The sequence below is a fragment of the Dromaius novaehollandiae genome, chromosome 2 (genome assembly GCF_036370855.1).
Source record: "Dromaius novaehollandiae isolate bDroNov1 chromosome 2, bDroNov1.hap1, whole genome shotgun sequence".
Lineage (NCBI taxonomy): Eukaryota > Metazoa > Chordata > Aves > Casuariiformes > Dromaiidae > Dromaius > Dromaius novaehollandiae.
In genome coordinates this window covers 26,329,922-26,357,122 of record NC_088099.1, presented here as the reverse complement: position 1 = coordinate 26,357,122, position 27,201 = coordinate 26,329,922, and the positions used below count along the sequence as shown (strand labels likewise).

At 35.9% G+C, this 27,201-nt stretch overlaps 1 protein-coding gene across 4 annotated transcripts in view; it reads right to left on the bottom strand.

Annotated features, from left to right (window-relative positions):
• Positions 1-27,201, bottom strand: part of AKAP9 (A-kinase anchoring protein 9) — a 125,869-nt gene that overhangs the window by 33,197 nt on the left and 65,471 nt on the right. For all 4 annotated transcript variants that reach the window (XM_064506055.1, XM_064506054.1, XM_064506056.1 and 1 more), the window contains 8 exons: positions 26,285-26,653; positions 25,092-25,307; positions 22,979-23,119; positions 22,323-22,426; positions 21,398-21,603; positions 13,421-13,632; positions 6,722-6,884; positions 595-807 (listed from right to left, as the gene is read on the bottom strand). In XM_064506055.1, coding sequence (XP_064362125.1) covers positions 595-807; positions 6,722-6,884; positions 13,421-13,632; positions 21,398-21,603; positions 22,323-22,426; positions 22,979-23,119; positions 25,092-25,307; positions 26,285-26,653 — 1,624 coding nt within the window. The remainder of the gene's footprint in view (positions 1-594; positions 808-6,721; positions 6,885-13,420; positions 13,633-21,397; positions 21,604-22,322; positions 22,427-22,978; positions 23,120-25,091; positions 25,308-26,284; positions 26,654-27,201) is intronic.

The window sequence follows — 27,201 nt, the reverse complement described above, 5'->3', positions numbered from 1 at the left end:
TTAGTTAGATTAAACTGATGTGGTGTTTATTTGAAATTATTTCACCATCAGTGCTAAAAGCTTTTTATTTATTTACTCTTTGGAGATCTGGGTAAGCAGCTTTCATTACTGGCAGATAATAGCCTATCCTTACCACACAACTTTTGCACCATTCTTCCCCAAAAGGGGAATTTGCTATAAAAGTATAACTACTTCTGTGTCTAAAATACGTATAGACATCATATCTACTTCAATCATGTTTGTTAGTCTCTCTAAATTTCTAAATATTGGAAAATATTTACTCCAGTATTTTTATACATAGGTGCTAACTTTGAGATATTCCATCTCCAGTGATCATACAAATAATAACAGATTTTCAGAGGTACCAAGCTCTCTTGCTGGCTTTAAGAGCAACTGTGATCACTCAACACTTCTGAAAATTCAGTCACTTTTTGTTTAAATATCTAAAAGAGTTACCGTTAGGCACCAGGTATGAAAATACTTGCCATATTACATTTTTACTGATGATTAACAAGAGAGAAAATTCACCAAGATATCTGTATTTTATTTGAAAATACAAGAAAACCTCACAGAAAGACTGTGAAGAATACGTACGTTGCTCTACTGGCCCTGCATCTGCTCGCATGGCATCCTTCTGTCTGGACAGTAACTCCTTTTCTTCCTGAATCTGCTGCTGTTCAGCCTCTAACTCCTGCAATTTGTTACCTGTGCACAGTAGTTCTTGCTCAAGATGGTCAATTACATCTATTTTTTCCCGGAGCTGTTTTTCCAGAAATGCTTTGTCATCTGCATAACCATCAATGAGGCCTGTAGAACAGATTTTAGGGTAGATTCAATACATAATACAGAGCAGTTTTAATTTTTTGAGTGGTGAAGTCACTATAGTATTCTCACATGAATGCACATGCATGCTAGATACTCAGCACCTGAAAACTTCTACTCCTGCGCTAGTTTCTTGCTATTCTTATGTGATAAACAAACAACAGGAAGGGTAACACAGGACCAAATACAACTCCAGTTTCTTCTGCCTCACAAGACCTCTGGAGCAACCAGGAAGTCCAAAGCAAAGGAGAAATAAGTGTGTGTAATGTTCTGTAACCACCATTTCTGGAAGATCATGAGTCTCCTGTAGCTCCTGTATCATGCAGATTCCTCACATAGCATAAGACACCTAATGTGGCCCTGGCTGTCCATGTTTAGTACCTGAGACATACCCCAAATCTCTTTAACATCTGACATTTATGAAACATAATTTCATTTCTTCAATATTTATATGCAACTTTAAAAATAGCACAGAAATATAGTGACCTTTTTAACAAATAAGTTTGAACACTATCTTGTGAATATGCCTTGTATGCTTTTAAAAATATACATAATACATAGTAAAACGCATTATATAGGAATCTGATGGGAAAGGCTCAGTTTTATCTTTTTGCATGAGATTATGGCTGAAAAAATGGCACCACCTTTGAATGACAGAGAAGTATGCACAAAGCTAAAGACCTATGGAAAAAATGAAAATTTCCCTGAGGGTTGTATAATCTAAACTGAGATCTTGTAATGGTATTGGCTTCTGCCTGAATGAGAAGATTCACAGCAGACATTTCTGTCACACAGTAGAAGCTACTAAATATGTAAAACTTAGGGATAGACTCCCAGATTTCCATGATAAGATGCATTTTATGTCTGATAATGATGGCTCTAAAGGACAGGTAGGATACCAGCCATATGATGTCTAAACTTTTTCAGTTGGACACACAAATCTATCTCACAGGTTGTTCCTATTACTCGATAGAAAGGGTTTAGCTTGCAAAATCCACAGAATCTAAGTGGTATCTTTCAATACGCAAGCAAACTTCCGCTATTGGAGAACCTAAAATTTATCAATACATATCTATAGTCTTGAGCTAGTGTTAATACCAATTTTATTCTAGCTTGATACTACAGGAAAACTAAAGATGTTTCCCCTCATTGTCAATGTAGGCATAGTAAAACCTCTGTGAACACTCCTAGTTACATCTCAGATGAAAGCTACCAAGACAGAAATGAAGTAACAGTGCCCTTTGCATATACAGTCTGAAAAGCGTAGGTCTGGTCCTGATATGTATCAGTCAGGCACTGTTGACCAACCTTTTTTTGCAGTCTTAGATTCACAGAGTGCACGGCTATATAGAGAGATTAACAGTTGAAATAAAATATTACACTAGAAACATTATAATAACATTTCAAAAATTTGAGATGATATGAATTCCAGTAGTTATTCCCACCGCAATTAATGATGTTCACAATGAGTCCTTGACAGGTTAGAGGTTGAGAGGGTAGTTTCAGGTTAAAGGAAGTGCGCGCACACACACACAGAGTATATGAACGACAGAGAAAGAAAATCTGGTAAGGTCACGTGTTACATACAGTACTTCCTCCTGCCCTCCCCCCGCCTTTTTCTTTTAAGAGATTTAATGAAAGTTGTCAGAGTTCAGCGAACAAATTGGCATTAGCTTTCTATCGCATTCCTTAGATAAGTCATATCTGACAGGCCACTAAAACACTAGAGGTCTGAAAATGTCTCAGCTGCAGCAGTTTTTGTGATAAGTGTGAAATGATCAAAATGACATACTTTATCTCAAGAGAAGACAAAGTACCATCAGATATGTAATGAGCTCAGATGCTGTTCTGCATTATTGTTTGCAGGCCTAATCAAGGAATTTGATAAGAGAATGCAGTTTGGCTTCGTCAGTGTGCTCACAACTCAGTTCGATGAGCAGAAAAAATTGAATAAAAAGAGCTGTATGGCATTCTTGTTTTGTTATATCAAAAAAGGTGCCTGTCATTAAGTGCATTGATTTTAGATATTCAGAGAAAGAAAGGAGGAAAAGAGATTTAATTAACTCAGGAGTCATAAAGTGTGTGCATTAAAGCTGTAAGGGGGACAAATGAGCTCAGTTTCTGCAAAAGACTGAAAGAATTAAATCTCCACACATGACATAATTTTGCACATAACTTAGAAGTCTGGCTGTAAAATATATCTATCAAGGGTTAAAACTGTAACATCAAATTCTGTGTCCTATGTTCCAGAACTGATCACGAAGTGAACCAATACAGCTAGGCTGTTGAATCTTACAAACTGGCACTGCACTTACTTCTCTAAAAATACATCGCTATTCCTTAAGAATTTTGTAAATAAAATACAATCAAGCAGTCCTATCACTACAATTAAATTTAAATTCCACTAGGAAGCTTAAAAATTTCAGGAGATTGTTTCTACTCTGTATTTTTTTTCCCACATAAACCCTAATCAGATAGAATACTGAGACCGCAAAACACAGTTTCATGGCTCTCACTGGACTTTCGTGTTTAATGTACTTTATTTTCTAGCAAAAATATTTACTTGCCTCATCTGTTAAATCTCCAAACACAGACTAGGCTCTGATTGAATATTTGAGCCCCTATTGAAAGCCCTTATAAAGGCTAAAATTTTGTCTTCATTTACATATGGACAATCCCACTATCTACAAACTGGCATCTAGTAAGACTTTGCAGTTTCTTTGCTGCTATTAGTTTGTTTGCACAAGTAACCTTTATAACAGAAGCGTATTACTCAAGACAAGAGTCTAGTTCATTTTCACATCTGTTTCTTGTCTGGTAATAGGACAGTAATAAAAAAATATGAAATTATGGCAGATTTCTGCCTTTAAAATTTAACACTAACCTCACTGCTTTGTCCTAATGTATTAGTCAGTCTATTTTAGTTTATTTTTGAAGATCTGTGAATACAAATTCTATCAAGCCTAAAATAATTGTCTCCCAAGGAAAGCAGCAACAGACATAAAAGTGACCTACCTTCTGAAGTTTGTCAGTCCTAAACAGTTTTGTAACTCGCCTATGCAGGAATATAAATTCTTAGGTCATCTATGTTTTGGCAGAAGATATTACTGGTTTTGCTTGTGTTCTATTGGAATTTTTTTCCACTGGTAATTTGATTTTTAAGTAATAATAAAATTTCTTTCACAACTGAATCTACATAAGCTCAATACATCTCCCTCTGAAATCAATTTTCCTCCTTTCTGGTTTTTGAAGCTATTAAAATGCTGCAACCAATATGCTAATTACATGCAGTGTTTACGCTTTGTGAATTGACAGGCTGCCAACTGTCTCCCAAATCACATTTTAGGGACATGGCTTAGAAACCTGCTTTTCTTATCATGTTATATGTGCTACAATTATTACCAGTGTGTGAACTCATATTGGATTATCTAAGAAAATCAACGAGGAGGCCTGGCAGGATCGTATTCTCCAGGAATAACATGTGGCTCTGAAACTAATTCTTTGCCTCCGTGCAGAAACGGGCAAGTCTGCTGAGCTTCAGAGTCAACCAAATCCTTCTGCTAACTACTGCAGAGATCCTACCTACAGAATTGGTGTTTTTTACACCTTTTCCAGATGTCAGTTATTACGGTTGTTACTGCAAACTGCTGTATAAAGACAGTGATAGAGATGCTAGATGGAAATAGAACGTTAATCTATCGATGCAATAAAATTATGTATAAAGGCCTCTTGACCATGACAAATGAATTTACAACAAATTAAGTGTTGATAAGATTTGAATGTATTTTTCTGATGTCAAAAAGATGTTGCACTTCTCCTGTGACAACCTTGAACATACCATTTTTAGTAGCCTCCTTAATCCTGCTGCAAATACACTTAAAAAGATGACTTCAGAGTGCAGGTTTAAATATATCACCATCATATTGTCAAACTCAGACTGAGGTTTCTACATTTTTATTCATGACTGTGTGGAACTAAGTTAAGGAAAGGAGGCTATGAGCACAAACTGAAGTATGGGAAACTGCATTTAGACATAAGAAACAACTTTTTTTTTTTTTTTTTTTTTTTTTTTTTTTTTTTTTTAACTGTGAGGGTGGTCAAACACTGGAACAGGTTGCCCATGGAAGCTGTGGCATCTCCATCCTTGAAGACATTCAAAACCCAACTGGACACAGTCCTGAGCAACCTGCTCAAGCTGACCCTACTTTGAGCAGGGGGGTTGGACTAAGACAATCTTCAGAAGTCCCTTCCAATTCAACCATTCTGTGATTCTATGATTTTAAGTTGTTACTATTTAAGTTTGTCTGCACAAAATGAAGTATGTTAATTTTAAGGATATTAACACATATCCAAGCATTTAAACTTCCAAATGAGACAAAGTTGGGAAATGGCATTATGTGATTTCAAAGTTGCTACAGTTTAGTCTTCCATGGCCTTAAAAATTTACTTTAAATAATTAACTCAGGTTCTTGCAGAATCAGTGGGTATACACAGGATATTTAAGTGAACATTTACATTTGAGTAATTTGTGGGAATAAAAGTAGTTTTGTTTTCCTTAATGAGGTCAGAGGCATTGTTCAGGCTTTCTAGTTGGGGGATACTATTGACATTGTAATGAACGAATAGGTTGCTTCATGTTATTAGCAGGAGATTTCCATTAGTATCAGTTTCCACAGCAACCTGCTACAAAGATATAATTTTACTTAAGCAGGTAAGTGTAAATAATGGGCACAAATTTATAAATGCTGTGCGTCCCCAAACCTCAAGTTTCAGAAATACCTATACACTGATATCTTTTGACATAAACTCAGAATAGTTTCCATTAATTAGTAAACTGCAAGCATGGCTTCTGAGATGCACTAACTAGTTTAGAGGTCAGTGTGTTTCAGAGTGTGCCGCTTCAGGTCATCGCAAATTACCTAAACCTTTACAGTCACATGAAACTCTCTAACTGTGATTCAGACAGTGTGAGGGGCAACCTCAACTTATATAATGTACTTTTCTTAAACAGCATTTCCAGAGCACCCAGAGCTGGTTGCTAGACTCCAGAAAAACGACAACTTTTTTTTCTCCCCAAGTTTTGACTATGTTGCAACAATTTATAAATAATTTGACACTAAGTAATGAAGGAATATGTTAGATTTTTTTCATGTGTGCCTCTTCAGTTCTATCTTTTGGAGTCATATATTCTTAGATTTTATCAAGAGCCATTGAAGCCACAAGGAACTGTCATCATCTTGTCTATGTTAATAATAATGTAAATTAAAAAAAAGGAAGGGGAAGGAGGAGGGCTAACTGCACTCCCAGAGTTCAGGATGAAAGTTTCACTCCTTGGCTCTTCTATGCTTTGCTGGCATAGGAAACTTCCTTGGTTGTCCTATGCATTAGGGTTAGGAACACGGAGAAGAAATAATCTCACTGTGAGCTAGGAAAATAAAAGGTGTGGATTGGTAAATTTAGGAGAGATCTTGAGTGGAATGGCTAAGAATTCTTCCCAAGTGAAAACTTACTATTTTCTATCCGACTTTACAGACAATGCCCATAGTTCATACGCTTTTTCTTCCGTCTTTCCTCATCTATCATGCCACATCTGCTTTTTTAGTTCTATTTTCACATCTGCTTTTTTAGTTCTATTTTCAAACTTCTCATATCCAATTATTTGTCCTTCATTTTTATATATTCCTTTCTGCACTGCTGAATAACAGGAAAAATCCAGCCATAACTATCCAGAAGGTTGATAACATTCTAAAATTCACAAATTGATCTAATTTGCAAGTTCATTAGCCAATAAATAAAAGCATATTTCTTGCATGAAATCAAATGCAGTGGTTATAAAACATGCACAAGTTTTATAAAAAGTGAATGCAAAGTTCATCAACTCATCAAAGAAGCTACTCACCTTCAGCTTTACTAAGCTCCAAAGCCAACTGCTCTCTGGCTTTGGCTTCTTCACTGAGACGCTCTTGCAGTTCTTCCTGACACTTGATAAACTCTGTGGCCTCTTGTTGCTTTTTGAAGGACTCTCGCATGAGTTCTGTCTGAGTAATTTTAGCATGTTCAAGCTACCACAGGAGAAAATTACAGAGATTAGATAAATTAAAGAATTTCTGATAAAAAACTATTCTATCATTTATACTCAGTTAATAGTTGTTTTACAGTGTGATGAGAAGTCTCACAGAACTTCAGTGGACATTTGGTAAGTCCTTTACCAAACACATACTCACAGACTACAACATGAAAATTGACTCAATACAGAAACCTAAGCAAACAGAGACTCATCAGCATAGTGTATCGAATGAGCCACATGACTAAATCCGTGTCTTTGTTCCGGAAACTCCTCGTTTATGAATTTACAATAGATTCACCTTTATTTACATATGAGTTTTGTACTAAATATGCACAGGAGCCGTCTATCACCCACCATATCCAATGGCTAAAACTGGCCGCATTTTTGATATAAATTGACGCAAGTGGTGTCACTTTTGCTCCTAAGCATGAAGACAAATGAAGACACAAAGAAAATGTGAATTTTGACCACACTGCACTTTTCAACCAACAAGACATAAAGGACTGCTGCTTCCAACTGCAGCCCCATAACAGAACTGTTGAGGGTTTTTTTTATTCCTCTCTCCCTATCTGATGAGCTAACATTCAATGCATATTACCACAGGCGTAGCACAATATCACTAAATCACTAACCTAAACAACTGGAAAACCAGGACTGAAGTGCTTGACGCCCAGTTTAGACATACTCAAAGTGATAATTTCAAAAGAGAATCAAAACTAGAATCACAAAAGCAAAACACTAAAGAAGTACCATTATTATAATGCTAGAAGTCTTGATTACATCCAATGTCTGTCTTGCCTAAGGGCAAACTGGCATCAATAACCAAGGTGATCTATACTTCTCAACTGTCTACACCTGTCTGTTGGAGGGACACAGAAATACAAGATGAAAGGCACTAGACTTGTCAGAGCTGAACAAGGCACGAGTTCTTCGTGTGTCTAGCATTCAAAATAAGACAACACTTCAACTTCAGAAAATGAAGCAACATGTATTTCCTGCTCCTCTCCCATCTTTTTTCTCTTTAATATTATAGATACTGGCAGATATTTGTAATATAGTAATTTCTTCAAAAATAAAAGCTCTCACCCTCTCCAGTTGAGTTCATGACTACAATTAACTTGCTTTACCAAAGTCTTTGTAATCTCCGAAAAATGGATTAGAAACATTTTATAGAATATTACACACACAATTGTTCATTTTATAAATAAAATTACAGTTTGAAAAGAACAGTTGAATAACCAATACATTCTCTTTTATGATATGCTGAACTTAAAGACTTGATTTGGTTTCTTTAGCATTCCTTTTTAGAAAGGTATTACCTTGAATTATTTATTCTGACAAGGTCGAGTAAAAAGGCAGTATAAATACTGCAGCTGAGGATCTGCACTGGTTTGAGACTTTTTTAAAAATCATAGAGTATTCTTAATATATTCTCGCATTTTGAAGTGCTGTATGAAAGACTATGCCAATTAAAAGGAAAACATATAACAGGGTTACTGAACATAGACAACCATTAAACGGCTTACCCAAATGCAACAAATACTCCAACTAAAATTCAGAATAAAAAGTACTCTCCAGCTCTTTTAGTAATAAAAAGTTAAATATGTGATATTTCAAGTAATAAACATTTCTTCACAGCACCAGTAGAAGCCATTAGCAAGCTTGTGCTATTTAATGTAATGTTTAGTGCAGTGCATTAAAGCTACTGCACACACCCCCTAAAGCCTACCTCGATCATAAGGAGAAAAATGTTAAGTATATAGATACAGTGTATATAGATATAGTGAAGTATCTCTATTAGAGAACTCAAATTTATAGGCTTCAATACATTTCTTCATCTGCTAAAATTCTTTTGTCAGAAATGAACAGAAAGTTTTAAAAATTAGGGCTTTTTCAGTGCCTATTAAACACTGTCTGGGAAAAAAAACTGTTAGCAGTACATAATAAGTTTAACTATACAGAGACAAGTTTATATTATTATTCACTACATTGCCTTTTATTTAAGCAGGTTAAAATATAATTTCCTTTAAAAACTATCATACTTACCGAATAGGGAGGTGTAGGCAAGGAGATTTTAGAGACAACTTTTAAAATGTGTCCATTTTTTTTGTGGCTGAAGTGAAAAATTGAAGTATTTACAACTACAGAATTATTCTCATCCAAGCGCTCAGGGAAAGGAAAAGGATTTGGTAAAGGCACACGAGACTCAACCTCGTATGCATTTTCTTCTTGGCCTTCAGTCCACAAACCACTAAGCAAATTAGAGGCCCAGTACGTGCGGTAAGAATCCATTGCAGAAAGCTGCTATCACTGTCGGCTTATCTGTCACACAGGGATTTTGCACTAGCTAGATTGGCTTTAGAAATCGTAACATAAATCAGAACACATACATTTAGGGGTCTGCAAACGCGGCTCAGGTACTACCAGTGACAAACCAATTCAAAATCACCAGGAAGCCTCAGATCACGTTCACAAGTAGAGTAATTCAGGAGTGGAGTACAAATAATAAAAAAAAATAATAAAAAGATCTGTGCAAGAAAGCTTCATAGGGTCACTTCTAAAAACTCTTCTTCCTGAAGTTTCACATGAAAAAACAATGTAAATCTTCCAATAGCAGCTGGCAGGTGATTTCCGAGGCAAGGAAGCATAATTTCGTCATGCTTCAATGGGTATATTGCAGCAGGCAAGCAAGTTCGCGGAACAGAAACTAACAACGATTTTCAACCTCCACTACAGCAAATGCAAGAGAAATACAGATCCGTCACTATTTGACTTCATTCTTGCTCTTTGAGTTAAATCGACAGGAAGAGCTTTCTCAAACTCAGCTAGTTTAAATGCTTCCTGCTAGTATCTCACCACAGAGAGAGGATGGGGAGTGGCTTGATTTATTTACCTATACATAACACCAGCAGGTGTAATTTGAATTAATACGCCCACTATAAGCTTTGCCTAGAAGGATTCAAATTGCGCTTCAGCTCCGGAAGTGTGTGTTCAGACAGGTTTGAAATACCTACTTTGAAGAGTCTGCCAGGCTTCTCTCACTCTTAAGTCTGTTTTAAGAAATGGGTACCTATCTGTATGCAAAATACAACTAATTTAGAGGAAAGGTTAAACATTTTTTTTGCCTGTAGTCATTTTTGGATTATTTTTTTCCTCTGTAGTATTTTATAAAGTATTCAGTTTTGAACATCTAAAAATAACTGTAAAGTCATCTGCAAACCTTAGGTATATACACAGGAGTTGTATACAATTCAGTAAGCCTACACTACGCATTGCAAATCAAACAAGCTTGAATGCTTGCAAAGTATCTCTGCAGAGCAGTCAGAAAAGGTGTCAAGATTTACACTAAGTACTGTGGGAAAATGTGTAAACAGATTAACGCTATATTTACTTTTTAAATTTACCAGCAGAGATAAATCCATTTTTGGATACCTATAATTCTCATGAGAAAAAGTGTGTGTGACTGTGCACACATGTTGTGTGTGTATGCATCAAAAATGTAACACTCTCTCTTGCCAGTATTATCAACTGTATTATCAACAGAAATAAGCTGTTTAGAATATTCTGATTATTTTCATTGATATGAAAAAAGTAAAAGCTTACTGTAGAAACATCATTCACAAAAACACAATAATTCAGGGATAGGTAAAAAACTATTCCATTTGAAGGTCAGCAACAAACTGTTCAGAAGAAAGAAGCACCACATTGGAATAAATAATTGATAATGCTTCTATCATCACAGCATGAATTCTTAATTACTTTGCAGTTGTTCTTCTTTGGCATTTAAAAAACAGCTGATACAGACAGATTTGCTTCCAATTTCTAACAATACCTTTAAGAACTACATGTGTTACACTATCTGTGTATCCTTTCTTGATATGTAATTCTGGGCCTTAAACTGGAAAACAAAAACAAACCAAAGACCGTAAACCACATTTTTTTTTAACTGGACTTAGCCTTGAACAGAAAGAGCTGTTACAGAATCAGTTTCCAAAAAATGCAATGCAGAAACTGATTTGCAAGATCCACCAGACTAATTGCTTTAGTAAGCCAGAGGGGATTTTGTTCAATTTGTAGTTAAATTATTTTGTAACTTTAATGTGTCACAATGTAGCCTTTTATCTTTGTCTTTTTTTAAGAAAAGAGTACCAACTTTCTCAAAAGTTTCAAATAAATGCTTAATACTTTTTAGACAGCTGAATTTTCATATTTTCATAATTGCAACTTTTTTCTCCTTCATTTCTAGTAGTTCTGATTTATACATTTTACACCCAGAGGCAAGAAAGAAACAACTTTTAAGTAATATCATTATTAGGTAAACTAATAGGTGGGTCTGTAGCATGAAGCATACCATCATCTTTGAACTCTAGCCTCAGACAGATTAAGGAACTGGCTCAAAATACTGAGTTCTATAGGAGACACTGAACTGACAGTAGACAGACTGATCTAGTATAGCTAGTTTGTTGCAACCTGAAATCCTAAGCTAGTACTTAAGACACAACAAGGTAGATTAGGCTTTCCCAGACACTATGAAATTAATTTCTGGTCAATCCAACAGCGTTCACTGCATCCCAAAAAGAGATAACACCATTACAGTCTAAACTGTAATGAAAGAAAGTTAATGCTCTATAACTTAATTAGATATTGCTATTTGCTATTATATTTCATATTTTGTGAGAAAAGAGCATTTTGCCATTAAATCACTCAGCAAGATTTAAATATAGTTCAAAAATAATTCTAGCTTTTAAGTATATATATAACACATAATTGCTGCCCAGGAAACAGGTAATGAAAATGTAAGCAAACTGTGAGTAGCAGAACTGCTGGGAACCAGTATAATGGAGAAATACACAGCTACTTTTGGTGACCACAAAAGATAAGATAAAAATGTACCCTGATAAGGTTTATAAAATTAAGATAATACCAGTATCTTCTACATTCTGCTGTTTATTTTACGGTATGGAAACAACTTGTGTCATGTACTAATCTGAAAGGCTAGTGAAAACAAGCAATTTCTAGTCTTTACCAATTCATTACTTGTTTTCATCTTTTTGGTATGCTCCAAATTCTCTAAATTTATTGTTAGTGAAGGAAAGCTATTTATTTCTCAGATGTGTAGAAATGTTGAACAAAGCTTCACAAAAACAGATGCAATATGACCTTCCCACAATTTTACCTACTACAATTAACAATGTTGAAACAGGAACGTCAGAGCTCCTGAATACAGCGAGTGTGGTCTAGGGGCTCAGATGCCCTCATGAAGGCAAAAGAAAAGAAACTAACCCCTTACTTCAATTTTTTTGCTAGCTTTAGAATTTCCTTTTGCCATTATCATGCTGGCAAACAAATTTAAATGTAGAAGAAAATCAATTAGACAGCTTTAAATAAATTTATCTTGTTTTTTTTTAATCAAGCTGATTATTCTGATCTCTATGCTAAACATACATTTATACACATATGCTAAAATATATGACAAAATGCCATTTATCTTATCATAAATAATAAACCCAAAAGAGTAATCACTGAAACATACTTTGGGTCAGTCTCATCCGGTGTAGATTTAAAGCAATGCAAAGAAAGTGTGATTTAGATGCTGGTAACTCTTTGGGAAAACCAGAACCAGATCTAAAGCACTGATCTGTTAATACTTTGAAAGGAATGACTTTAGATACATGAACAGCCTTAGTCAACACTACTGGGATCATTCCTCTGTACCTATATGTGCAAGAACTTGCAGAATCATAGCCTAAGAAAAATCCATAGGTAGCTTAAGTTCCTTACGGACACACAATGAAATACAGAGCACTTACTTAGGTAACTTCATATTGAGACACACATCATCTACAAGTTAGGCACGTGGTAGGGACAGTGTGAGCTCGGTATGTAACTCTCAGTTCAATTAACAGGGAAAATAAACTGTACTCCAAAAAGCAACTAAAATCCTCCCATGCAAAGCACCAGCTGTAATAAACAGAAAGGAATACCTGCACACTGCCTCTTCCTTGGAGATGATATATGAATCATATACCTCTATATATCAGAGTGTTGGACCACAGACTTCTTTTCTAGGTGGATATGTGTTTAACTTACCATCTTTAAATCACAGTTGGAAGAGATAGTAGAAGATCTCCATCTCTTTGGGCAGTCAAGTGACTAAAACGTTTGACAAGAGAACTGGGCACAGTTCCCTCTTCACGAGGACCAGACAGATGATGCTCTGATGCTTTCCATCTGATCTCTGGGTTGTAACAGAATGCAGGTGACTTCAATGAGTAATGAGAGAGTGCCCGACACTGATGAATACACCTAAATTCAGGCATGTAGTTCTTTGTAGTCCAAAACAGATCTCCAATGTAAATCTAAATTCATTAGTGAGGTCATGCTGGAGCAGACTTCTTTGGGTTTATGCAACTGAAATCCTGTTTTAACTTTCAAAGTGAGCCTACAGATTTTAGGCTTATAAAAATACATTAATGAGAAAAAAAAAACAAGAAACAAGATTCAAAGCATGTTACCATTATATCACCCTACCTGATTTGAAGTTTCGTTGATAGCTTCCAGAAGTTTTTCAACAGCTGCTTGCAGTCGAGAACTAACATTCAGTACTAGTTCTTCATTTTCAGGATCTATTTCCACTCCACTTTCTGCAAGATGTTGGGTCAGCAGTCCTTCATCTGTTGCTCCTGACCACAGGTTAATACCATCAACTCCCATATTACTACCATGATACGAGGAACAGGACTCTGAAAAAATAATGATTATTTTTTTACATAGATTCAAAACATGAAAGTTTCAAAACATGAAAAACTGTATGATTAGAAAGCTAAGTCTTAAAATGATTAAAATATTCGTACTAATCACAAAGACAGAAGGGAAATATTATATACTAAAATTTAAACAAAATACAGAATGTGTTAATCAAAAACCAGGCAGAAGGGAGAGATAAAAGGAGATGCTAACAGAGAATATTTTAGACACCCTCTCAGCATGCTTTTGGGCTCTGTACCTGATCTTGCGAACTTGTGTTACTATCAGTAATCCTTACAATTTTGAATAACTTGCAATAATGACCTGTAAAACTGGCTTTAAAATACAACCAGGTAAAAAAACCCACACAGTCAGTCACTGTTTCAGCTGTGACCAACTATGTTAGCGTGCATTAACATAGAATTGTTGAAGTTAGTAATTCAAATACACAGACTCAAGTAAGTAAGGGGAATGATGGTTCCCCCGTAATTCAGACAACATTTCAGAACAAATAGACTAGAATACAGAACAAATAAAAATTCAGCATTATTATTAATGAACTATATATTTATTAAAATGAGTAGCTGAACAAATCAAGTAGAGTGCAGGAGAACTGTAATTGTCTTTACTGATGGGCATTATGTTGTCTTCCTACTTCTCGAAATTCCTGCAGTCTGATTCAATTTAAGGGCATTACACATTTTGTCTGGAAAGCAGGAGACAGAAAGTTTGCCTATGGTATTAAACTGATAGCAATGAAACTAGAAAACAGTAAATTTGTGTATTTAGAATTCAAGGCTGCATTTAAGCAACACAAGTGAAAGCATGCTCCTGAGATGTTTTAAAACCCTTAAAAATAAATCACACTTCCAATATGAAATAACAATACAATAGTGCATCACAACAGTAAATAATTATTGTTGATTCAGTGTTTTTAAAAATGAAAAGTGCTATGTCACCAGGCTATTTGATTTGAAATGTCAGAAGTATATCCTTTTCTGGAAAGTTTTTTAAATGATATCTTGTTTTACTGAAGTATTTTTCCGCAATTTTTTTAAAAGTTTTTTTTTTTAAATTAGATGTTTATACTTCATACGTCACTTGGGTTTGTTCTAAAATTCAGTAACTACTAAGTGGTAATGAGAGGCATTTAATACAGCACCCAGCCTTGACGAATGATAGCTATTGACCTCACACACCAAAGAGTTTGTCTCCTTTCTTGTCACAGAAAGACCAATATTTTTTCCCATAGAAAGTAAGTGGGCATTTTTCCTTTAAAATTTTCTCCATAAAAAGATTTTGTTTTGAGGAAACAACAGTATGACTAAATGAGTTAAGACCAGTCAGTACCTGTTTGGCAATAAAATTACAGTACTGGGTTATGGTTATCTTTCACTGTAAGTTTCTGGTTATTCTATGAATAACAACAGTAGAATTGGAACAGTTTGTTTAGTTACACAAATTCAAAATGAAGTTTTAATAGTTAAATTTTACAATTTGCCTTTAAAAATGTATTCAGTATTCTTGTAGGGTACAATTTCCTTATATTTGCTCTTGAACAAATATCCAAATAACATTGGAAGGATCAGTTCTGTTGATGCTGTTTGAACCCAGCAAGAAAAGTCAGATTTTAATTTTCAGGTTGTTTTTATTTTTCTTTTAACTAGTTACAGTATGACTAACCATCTACTTTTATCCTTGCAACCATCATGATAATTACACATTTACGCATTTATTTCACTATGGCCACAGCTGTATATGACCCATATACAAGGAACTAAGCTATGGCAAATTTAATTTGACAGGGTTTAGTTTTACTGTATAATTGCCAAGATTTATAAAATGCAGATGTATTTAGTAATTTTTTCTTCTAGTTACATCATTACTGATTCATATCTCCTTTAATTTTGAGGGTGTAATTCTACAAAATCTCTTGATACTCCATAGGGGATAACCAGAAACAAAATTTATATATGAATGAAATGAGTAACCAGACGAACAGAATATACATTCACATGGCACCTCTCATCTACACAGGATTTCAAAGCACGTTCTAATCCTGCACTTCGGAACTACATCCAAAAACTGCTATAGCGGGAGTTACCCTAGCAGTGGCAGGCAGTGGTTTTCTGCCAGCGAAGGGAACAGCACTGCTGACGGGTCTGAAGCGAATAAAGGTTTCCCCTAACACCTTAAGATGATGCTGCACCCCCTGCAGCGTAAGGCTGCCTGCCAAAGGAACACTTCCGCCACTTCTAATTAAATACCATTCTGATTTCTCAACACTCAAATTTAAAGCACTCTGAATGTCTCAAAATGTCAAGCTTTAAGAGAAGCTTGAATATCCTCAGAGTAGAACAGACCTTCGTTTAAAAGGATAAATATTTCCAAATGCTGTACCAAAGCACTGGTTAAAGATTGAGTGGGGAGAAATCATACTCCCTCCTGAGCCACCAATACACTTAGCAGTGCCTGCTGCTCTCTGGAGGTCACCCACCTTAAGTACTGACCAGGTAAGAACTGCTTAGCTTCAGAGATCTCACAAAATAAAAGTCCACAGTACAATCGTACAGCTATAAGCCACATAAAATAAAATCAATGATGCATCAGTTATTGCACAATCTACACGAATGTGGACAAAGTCTTGGCAACGAAGAGTGAAGCTCAGTGTAGATAACTTTAACCCAGTCTAAAATTCATGTCCTATAACCCTTACGTTTTAGCAAATTATTTGATTGAGAGATACAGATGATTTGTGCAATGACGAGTGTGTGTCAAACACAAAAATAAACATTTTGCAAAATAACTGCAAAAATGTGCAGTCTGTTACAAGATCATCAGAATTGCTGGCTGACTGGAAACTTTTACAGAAAAAAACTTAAAAATATTGAAGGCTGCTCAGAAGGTCATCACTTAAAAGCTAAGTCTGGAATACCTCTTACATTAATAATGCCACTAATATCATTATCTTTTCTTGCCAGTGACCAAAGAGTAAAACATGGCCTCCATGACAAGATTTTAATGACAAGATTTTTAAAATCCTGTCTTGCTTATGTCAATTCTTTTGTAATTTGCCTTCATTTTTTCTGGTTAAATACAAAATAAATTAATACTAAGAGATAAATTTGTTATACAAAAAGATCTCAGAATAAAACCCATATAATTTAAGTGAAATATAACTATTAAAAAAATGAAGAAAGAGTGAGCTTTCACCTAAAGTATAATTTTGTATGTGGAAACTTTAAAACTCTCAAAGATAACTCAAAAAGGAAAAACAAAAAGCACCAAAAACACACACAAAAGCTTAAATGTAGTAATTTCATTTATACTGTTGGGCTGGCAACTCAAATAGAAAAATCAGTGAAAAATGATAAATGTAGAGGCCCATAATGTAATTTCTACAGAATGATACTTAACAACAGGAGTTCACATGAAATGTCTTCCTAAGCGGAAAGTAAAAATTTCCACATCTTTTCCCCTGAAAACGGACTGCCTTAGTGGATCAAAGTGTTATGCCACAGCATCTTTCCAGAAGATTTTCAGTGGAGGAAACAAGAAATAGAAGTGTTGTTAAGTCTTTTCAAAACTCCCTGGCAGTTGAATGCCATTTGTGCTCCTCCTTACACTGCTATTCAAGCACACCCCACACACCCCCTGCAAAAGCATTAAAACCATATTCTCCTCCCCAAAATGATTTTTTCATTGACACAAAATAATAAAGAGAATATAACTGGCACAAATAGAAAAGCCTTCTCCTTGTGTAAACTCACTCCCGGTAATCAAACAGAAAAGGTTTCTCCTGCACCACAGATTTGCAGTTCAGCATGTCAGATGTCACAGCCCAGTAAGTCTTAAGAAAAGATATACAGTGCTTACACAGAAGTTGGATACAGAAGTCTAGGTACAGAGGTTGTTTTTGAGCTGCTGGTTGACATTTTTAAAGCAATACCTATTTTATTTGTGTCATAGTTGAGCTAATGTTGCAGTCTACTGCTGGGATTCCACTGGAGAAATTAAGGTCATGGGTTACAAGCTGAAAATGAGAAAGTCTGTATGATGGTGGCTCAGTGAATAAAACTATTCACTACCTTGCTTCTGGTACACTGTTTGGAAACACGGAGCCCAAAACGTAGGTAAGAGAGCTTGGATATTCAAGGGACAGAGCTTGGATATTCAAGGGACGCAGTAGCTCTCGAGGCCTCCCCAGGGCAACGGCGGCAGTGCGCTGCCCCTACTCTTCAGAGGAGCACTCTCCTCTGCAGGAGAGGGCCAAAGCCTGCCGGGTCTGTCATCCCGAATCAGGGCCTCAATCTCCCCGCGCGATTACAGCGAGTTCGCTGTATTACTTTGTACAAATGCTATTCCCTTCACATGCTATGTTTTATGGATGAAATTTGAACTTTACTCACGACGTTACAAATAAAATCCTGTGTTAACTGATAACCTAGCCAAGGCCCCAGATAAACCTCTATATGCCCTATAAATCAGGTTATGGTTGTAAGTACATGGACTTTAATGACTCAGCTTTTTTAAAATGATGGAACGACTCAGTAAATGTTCTAATAGTATCCTGAGTTTCACTTGTCGGTAAACATGGATCACATTTAGAAAGTCAGAGAGAATTCACTTAATCAAATGCATCAATGTTACTGTTTTACTATTAGATTTTTCTTTGCACAAATTTATTCTTACGAATTTCCTAAGCTATTTAAATGAAGATCTGTTTGGCCAGGAAAATACGATAGCATGCACAGGTTAAAACATAAAAGCAGTGGCTATTTTTTACCTCCAGAAAACAACGGAAAAAATTCTAAAAAGAATTCTGTCCCCCCAGGCCATTCAGTGGAAGTATAGGAAATGAGTAACAACAATCTTCTGACTGAAAACACTAACTGAATTTGTGATACACTTCTATTTGGAGCAGAATCAAATACTTCAGCTAAGGAACCAATACCATCTCAGGAAAGCACCAAGCATCAGCCTGACCCTAGTGGCAGAACTATGTATTCTGCAGGGCTGCTGTTATATCATCTTGAAAGGAAAAAAGAGGATTGTGACTACTACCTCAGAAATAAATTACAAACTATACATCCACCCATCTCAACAACAGTAACCTTGGGTCTTCTTTAATCCTCCCTATTCCCTTTGCCTTCTCTTTTTTACACAATTATTTCTGAATGTAAGAAAACACACACAAAAAAATATTGGAATAAACCAGTGTGTGGGTGGCTGATACTCAAATGCAGCCCTCACCTCTACTAAGGGGGCACTACAGCAATAGACGATTGCTTTGTTAAGGAGAAGTGAAGCCTTACACACCTCTTCAAAATCCACTTCTAACAAGCACAAGAGTTAAAACAGTCAAACTTCCTGCCTAATGGAACGGCACACAGTCCCCTTGTATATGGGAGACTACTCTTTCACAGAAAGGCTAAGAAAATTAACAATACGCCCCAATTATAGGACCTGTTGTGCATTTAGAGAAGAGTATTATGAAAGCCAGGCATAAGCACCCAATCAAAAATCAAATACAGGTACTCTTTCAAGAATGTTTTCCTATATATTTTATGTATAAATACATATGTATGTATGTGTGTGTGTGTGGGGGGTGTATATAAAATCCATATTAAGAATTGTTAATGACAATAATTAGTGACAAATAACAAGTATAGGCATCCTTGTGCAGGAGCAGGCAAGAAGCAAAAAAATTTATTGTGTTATACATGCCTGTGTAGAGCAACAACATATTACAGTAGTGAAGGGCGGCAATCATATATCAGCACTTTGCAAACATAGTTACGTGGTTTTTGTCTGAGAACAGGGAGAAATATTTTCAGCAAATGAGATCGAGGGAGATGAAAACCAACGGTACATGTTCTACGAATAGGCATGATATCACTATGAACTAGGTTTTATGAATGCACTAGGTAACAATACAATACATTAACTGTGATGGCCTGTAATCACAGCCTTCATAAACAGAAGGCATTTTTATTTCTTTGGGAAATATATTCTGTGAAAATGCCAATGCTTTTCACACAGCTCAAACTATACAATGAGCAAACAGAACACTTATAAGCTGCTGTTTTCAATATAGAAAACTTATCTAAAAATGCCATTTGCATAAAACTCACGACTATCTCACAACACAACAGGAGGTGGTAAACTTTGAGCCTAATCATTGCTGACCGTACCATTTTGCTACAAAAGACAGTGATAAATAGCTGGCAATGGTTGAAGATACTTATTCTCAGCAGTGTTAACATAAGCAAACACTACTCCCTTCATTCCCACCCAAAAGTAAAGTACAAAAATACTGAATTTTGAAAGTACTGCTTCCTTCAACTAAAGTAGATGATCTCAGTCCTTAAGGTCTCCTGCAAAAGTACCAAAAATTAAGACCAGAAACTTAGCTATCCAATCTAAACTCTGGGGAAGAAAGGCTAAGCCTCAAAGGGCTGAGATTTCCAAATGCACAGTAATTTTCCTCACAATTAAATACCAGTGAAATGTGTACAAAAGTTGACAGTTACGAGGCTTTTTACTGAAATGACAGTACGATACAAGCATAAAAATGCTGTTAAGTTAAAACTCGAATAATCCTCAGATGGCAGCTGTACACATTCCTTTTCACTGCACGGACAACCTTTGAGTAATCAACTGAGGTAGATGTCACTGTACTACAAGTCATACAGTCATACATCCTTTCTTGACTTGCTGCCAGGCTTAAGGTGACCTATATTTGAAACTAGAGGGAACCAATAATACTTAATAACCTACATTTTGAATAGACAAGGTAAAGTTCAACTTCATTCACCATTTGTGTTATTACCTTATGGTATACACTTCCCTAATACTGAAATGTAGTATTTGAAATCCAGTTCTTATTCTCACTCACCGAAATAGTTAAAATTGCAGCCAAAGCCAGATGTATAATGTGTTTTAGGCTGAACTGACCTGTTGCACATTGCCTCTCCATAAGGCTCAGGTAAAATGCACATGTCTTTACACTGCCTTATGTATCATGGGTACCACCAACTGGCAAAAAAGCAGAGTTCCTATTCTTCCCCAACAGAGAACTGGACAGACACTCTCCTAGCAAATCAAACTGTGCCTGGGAAAGTTCTTAAGACACTGAAACACAATTACCTACACTGTTAAAATGCTCCTTTATGCCTGTGCCAGATAGCACTCTTCCAAAAAGCTGATGGTCATGGCTTGGCAGTTAGAAAGCTCCAGAGACAGCTTCCGAAAGGCAATTTGCAGGCCATCACCCTCTCCTGGAGGCTTGGGAAGTCTATGAGGACAGATACAAGCTGCTCCATGTCAGCTGCCCTCAGTGACTGGCAATATCCCTATGCATGCTTACTAGTAGAGATACAGCCTTTGACTCCAGCTCCCATTCCCCAGGCATAAAGAGGAAAGAGTAAAGTTGGTGCAAGATGAAATGGAGCTGTTTTATCCTTTTTCCCTTTGCTATCTCCAGAAGGCACCTATTTATTTTTTACTTCCTCAACCACTTCCCTATTCTGTTGCGGGCTTTCTAACAGCATCCTAGATCATTATTGTCTCACTCAGTACTCAGAAACAACTCCTGAAGTGTCCTTCCATCTCTTAAATAGAGATGTTATATGCATTCAAATGACTAACAGTTGAAAAAAAAGGATTTTAATTAGCAATTTCAAAATGAAGGGTATTTAAATAAAAAATAAAGTGTGCAAATGCTACTAGTTATGCAACAGGAAATCACAGAACTATTACCTTTCTCATATCCCACACGGACACAAGGTTTTACTGACTCCTCTGTCTCTGCATCCCATCCAGCTGGTTTGGAAGGCTGGATTTTCCCAGATCTATCCAGTAATCCAAGAACATGGCGACCAATTGTCTCCTCTATGGCCACAGTTGTCTTCACGACTTCTAAAAGAATCTTCACAAGTTTCTCATTAGCCTTCTGAAAAACATGCCTGCAGAACAGGAACTAGTGAGTCTTTGATGTTTTCCTGCCTCACAGCTGTTTTTATGCCTTACGGACCATTGCAGTCACAAAAAATTTGCCCACTAAACAGTAAAATCTGTGTTTGTTTTGTAAGACTAAAAGACACATAACATACATAAACATTAAAAGCACATCAATGTTAATCCAAAGTTGTTTCTTTTTACAAAATACGTACAAAATCAAACTATTTATCAAAAGCATACTTCTATCTTGGTATTTTATCTAGTTGTTCTTTTAAAACAGACAGAGGTCCACGTTTGTCTGGTTTTCATATAAACTCACTTAAAGTGACAATTAAAAATATTCAAAAGGTGTTATCAAATAAAATAATTATACCCATACAAAAAAAATATGTACATATGATATGCATAAATATATACATATATAAAATTAATGTATGTAATTCTATATATGTGTAGAATATGAAAGATACAGTAAAACTTGCAAAGATTTTGCTCATCCTCTATGCCATCACATAGTTAGGCTTTTAAAAAAAAAAAAAACAAGAAATTGTTTCATTTAAATTGCATAAACCTAGAAACACGGTTATCTAGAATTAAAAGTACCATTATCATGAACTCAATCGGAATAAGGTTTAAAAATATTTTTAATTTAACAGCAAGAACATCATTCTCAAGATTTTTTTTACATTAACAATATTTTCTTAATACTAACAGTTCTAAGTACCTTTCTTTTGAAAGAAGAGCTGACGATGTTTCTTCAGCCTTCCTTCCTTCATCTTCATCCTTAAAGGTGTGTTCTCTCACGTTGCCTTGGTTTTCATCGTCACTCTGAGTAAGTTTTTGCAGAGGGAGAGAAGACAAAACGTACAGAAATCCTGTCATGCCAGAATCAACATATTTTTCTGATACATGGTAGAATATGAAATTAAAAACCTAAATTAGTTATGTTCCATTAATAAAACTTGTGCATGAAATTACAAATCAAGAAAAGGCAGTATGTACAAAAACTCCTCCCACGTGTGTAAACAAAAACAAAACACGAAATTCAAGGCAGGGCCTGTTAGAAAGAACTTAGTTATGCTGAATAAACAGTCTTGTGCTTTCTGTTGGTGTTGCTATAGCAATATGAGAATGTGAGTTTACCTGAGCAAAGAGCTATATTTATAATCTCCACCTTCACGCTGTTAAACTTGCTTCTGTTTACCTTAAGTAAAAAACCACGTCTACAGGTACCAGCTTTTGGTTCTTAAATCTGCTCTGTTCAAGTAATACCTAACACCTATCTGGAAAAAATACTGCCTCAAAAAAGAGTGGCAGACAAAAGGAATCTTACTGCATTCATATGTCACGGCTGCCCAGAAAGTCAAAGTCCATATTTACCTGTGTTTGCGTGCTGCTGTGTCGTAGCTCACAATACAGCCTCTCTTTTCTGGGTACAGAATGTTGCTTTAATGATTCTAGTTCTTCCAAAAGCATTCTCTCTCTCTCTGTAACCAAGCTGTCATTCTCCATTGAGACTCGCTGAAAAAAAGAACCGTTACAGAAGCGCACACAATTTTTTAAACTTCTGGGTATTAGCGAGTCCTGTCATTTCTAATTCTTTACATATTTTGCATAATGAACATTCAGCCCACTCTTTTAAACGGTTACAACAACATTGATAGCTTTCTAGAATGGAATGCAGCTAATAAATATTTTTAGTATCTTACATCTTTAAGATCTTCATACAACATACAAACACAATGATCACAATGGAAACTGGAAGGTTAACTTCTAAACGTTACATGCTATAGTACGTAAGTTTTACACAGCAGACAGAAATAGGATAAAAGTAAGTTCTGTGTATAAAAGGCTTTCTTTTTAGAAGAGCTGGGAGTGTACATGGCTTAAAAGCTACACTTGAATTCCTATACAGTTCTTATGGCTAAACATCCTTGACATTTAAAAAAATGACAGGAAAGCCAGCAGCATCGCTCATATTTAATGTTTTTCATCAGTGTCAGAAATTTGCAACCCCTGCCAAAAGATGTGATTGCAAAGTGACAGAGAGGCAAAGGGAGAAAAGTGGTTTATGTTGGAAGGAAAGACTGTCAGGATAAATGATAGAAAGAGGCTTACAAAGAAGCTAACAGAAACAGACACCTGATATTGCTGGAGAAGAACTACTTCCAGGCCGTTTGAGACCAAACTTAGGCAGAACAGAACCAGGTCTGAATAAGGGCTGAAGGAACTTGGCATTGCAGTACAGCTCCACTCCATGGTGAAATCAAAGAAGTTTAGAATTTGCTGATTACTATTTCCATGTATATTTCTGTAACGTCACACTGAAATCAAGTCAGGGTAAGACAAATTCTTCTGGATTTGGTGCCTTTTGTCTATCAAGGAAAGGAATCCTTGAAGACAAGCTTGTAAATGATACTTTTAAGGACTTGACAATTAAGATAAATTCATGAGTTCCATAACATACCTACCATAGGCTTTGTATATGTGCAAAATAATGGTAAGTTATAGTTTAAAATGGCAAAGAAACACAGCGGTGTTTCACATCAAACTACGGTACTTTTGTGTCATTCCAACGTAGTCAGTAGGGACTTTGACCCCTCCACGATAAAAAACAAAGCCAAAACATTTTGTTGCTACTTGAAATGATTTCTTTTCCCTTCTGGTCTTTGGCACTAGTTGCCACCCAAACAGGCACGATAACTCCTGCCAGTTTCTAAAGCCTCAGTCCAATCAAGCAACCCAAGGCACCTCCTATGACTGACATGCTTTTGATTGTATTCAAGAAGCAGCAGATTATGCTGTAGAAAAAGACCCTGGACAAATTTCTGTACCACATGATTGACTATCTCGCTTGGGGAAAGAAAAGGGAATATGAAGGAAGATGTGTGACAGCAGGGACTAGGAACCAGGCTAAGTCGAGCCTCAGAACTCCATGTTCCACATATTAGCTGGGTTTGTGACCCCCAAGCCCTTGAAATCCCTGCAGACCAGAAGTGGGAAGAAGGAAAAAGTGCAGCGGGGAAGAGAGCTCTGTGGGAAGCAGCAGATACTGTTCTACTTCAGACCTGAAGTGGGGATAGAGAAAAATAAGGGATTCTATAGTACTTCAAGCCATGGCTGCACGTGTCATTGATGTAAATGGATACTCGCCCACATCCTACACAGGGCCTCCTATCTAGAATGTGGCATGGTTTACAATACATCTGCATTCACTCACTCTTCCAGCTGCTGGGCAGCACTGCAGGTTTTCTCTAGGTTTAGAACAGTCAAGACTGATCCATAACTGATGGAACTTTGATTTTAAAAAAGTCTTTTTTTTAATATATGTATATATGGGTGCATATACACACAAGTGCATGTGTGTGTGTGTGTGCACGTGTGTATGTGTACGCATTACATATAAGTGTATCTCTCTAAATAAAAACCTTCCTGGTTAACTCTTTGTTAACCCACGTTTACACTGCCGCTCTTGTGTTAGACCCTGTATTACCTCAGCTAACTGCACTTTCAGGCTCTCAAGCTCTGCTAAGAGTTGGTCTTGATTTTCCTTTTGACGTTCCATTTGCTGCATATGTCCTTGTCTCAATAATTCTGTTGCCTGCTGATGCTCCTGATATTGCCGTACTAGTTCCTGCCGCATGTCTTCCAAACGTTCCTCGTACAACAGCAGCTGACTTGATATTTCTGTTGTCATCTCACTGCAGCACTGAAATATGGAACTATTTTAGTATTTTATGTTCAAGAACATTTTCTAGAAAATATTCAAATTACAGAATTCAAATTCAAATTTTCACAAATTACAATAGCTATTACTAAAGCATTATTTTGTTGCCTGTGTCTTGGAAGGCCCAGGCTTAGAATCATTCCCATTTAGAAGATAGAACGTCTTTTTGCTAACTGTCAACAGTGTTCACTCTAATTCTTTTTAGCTAGCGGGGATCTCAACAAATTTTTTTTAGTAAACATACATGTGTGTAAGTGAGCATCTGTGTGTGTGGTGTGTGCATAGTGCAACAGAAGTTTAAGAGAATAGCACCAAAGTAGGAACACTAGAGTTTATCCATTATCAAGATAACACAAGATCAGAATATTTAACTGTTATCTAAGTTTGAAAGTATGACTTTTGCTTCAATTAGTGCCAAATTTAATGAAAAAAATTAAACTAGTATGAAAATGTATAGTCAAAACTTATGACTAGTTTTTACATATCTATTCCACACTTTGCCACCTCCCACCCAATCTGGGTGAAGATCATTTGTGCTGAAATGATAACCTTTATCACAGGGACTCAAACTACTTAAACATGATTTTTAATCTATGTTCCATGTATAAGCATTAGAAAGTAACCTGTCTTAAAAAAAAAAAAAAAACTTTATAAAATTTATTGCTTTCATTACAGTTTTAGCCACAAAAATGGAACAATCTAATATAATCTAATATAATGAGTGCTATATTCCTTTTTCATTTGTTAGCAAAATGCTACGACACTTGGATAGAACATAGGAAAAAAGGATAGGTAATTTAGATGTAAAGTTGTCACGCATGTAAAGGGAAAGGGAAATATTTAAATGGAGGTTTTATCTTAGTCTTTTTCTTTTGCTGTTTTCTTATTCAACTGGTATGTATTGGAAACATTATTCAAATATGGTATATTATACCATATTTTTTTTTTTTTACACTTACCGGTGTTTCTTCCACTGTAAGCTCTTTGACCTGAGAGAAAACTTGTTCAGAAATTACCATTTCACGTGTGGTCTGTCCTAATATGTAACCAGGTCTGCTACTAGAGTCAAGCTGTTCTCCAAGTGAGTTCATCTCACCAGACTCTTCACTGAGTTCCTTGCAAAGTGATTTCAGTTCTTCCTCATGCTTACTGCCTTTTATTGTTGTCTTTCCAAGAGGGCTGTCTACTTCTTCTCTACATTGCTTTTTAACTTCAAAATGCTTTCCCTGTTGATGCGCAGTCTGTGTTTGTATTTCTTCTTCCTTCTGCCTAGTAATTCTTGACAATTCAGTCTGTTGTGCAAATGCTACACTCATTGACACAATAACCTGAATAAATAAGAAAATAATAAATCAGTATTAATTTATACTTAGTAGTATCTGCTATTGCTGAAGAAATCTCATTGCTTACCATCACTAATAAAAATAAGGCTTCTGAACATGTTCTGAACTATGATTCTACTAATTTTTTTAGAGAGAAAAAACATTAAATTAGAAAAAGTGGATACCCAATCTCATCAACAGACATCTTAAAATATAGGCATGCTACATTTAAGATAGTTTAAACTATAATGCTATTTTCAATTAAAAATAAATTATTTAGCACAGAATTATCTAGTTATCATTAAAAAATATAGAGATTGGATTCTACAGGCTGACTTAAAAAAAAGAAAAAAATAAAAATAAAAGGCATTAATACAAGTCCTCTCACCTTGACCTAAGTGCAGCTGTGCTAAGCTTCCTCTATGTATCCGAGCATTCTTTGTAAACATTTCACTGACACTGAATTTTGGGTTGTATAAAGACAGCAGTGCTATGTGCCTGATAGCCCCCCTACACTTATATTTTACTTGAGACGAGAGAGATGCAATTTTGGC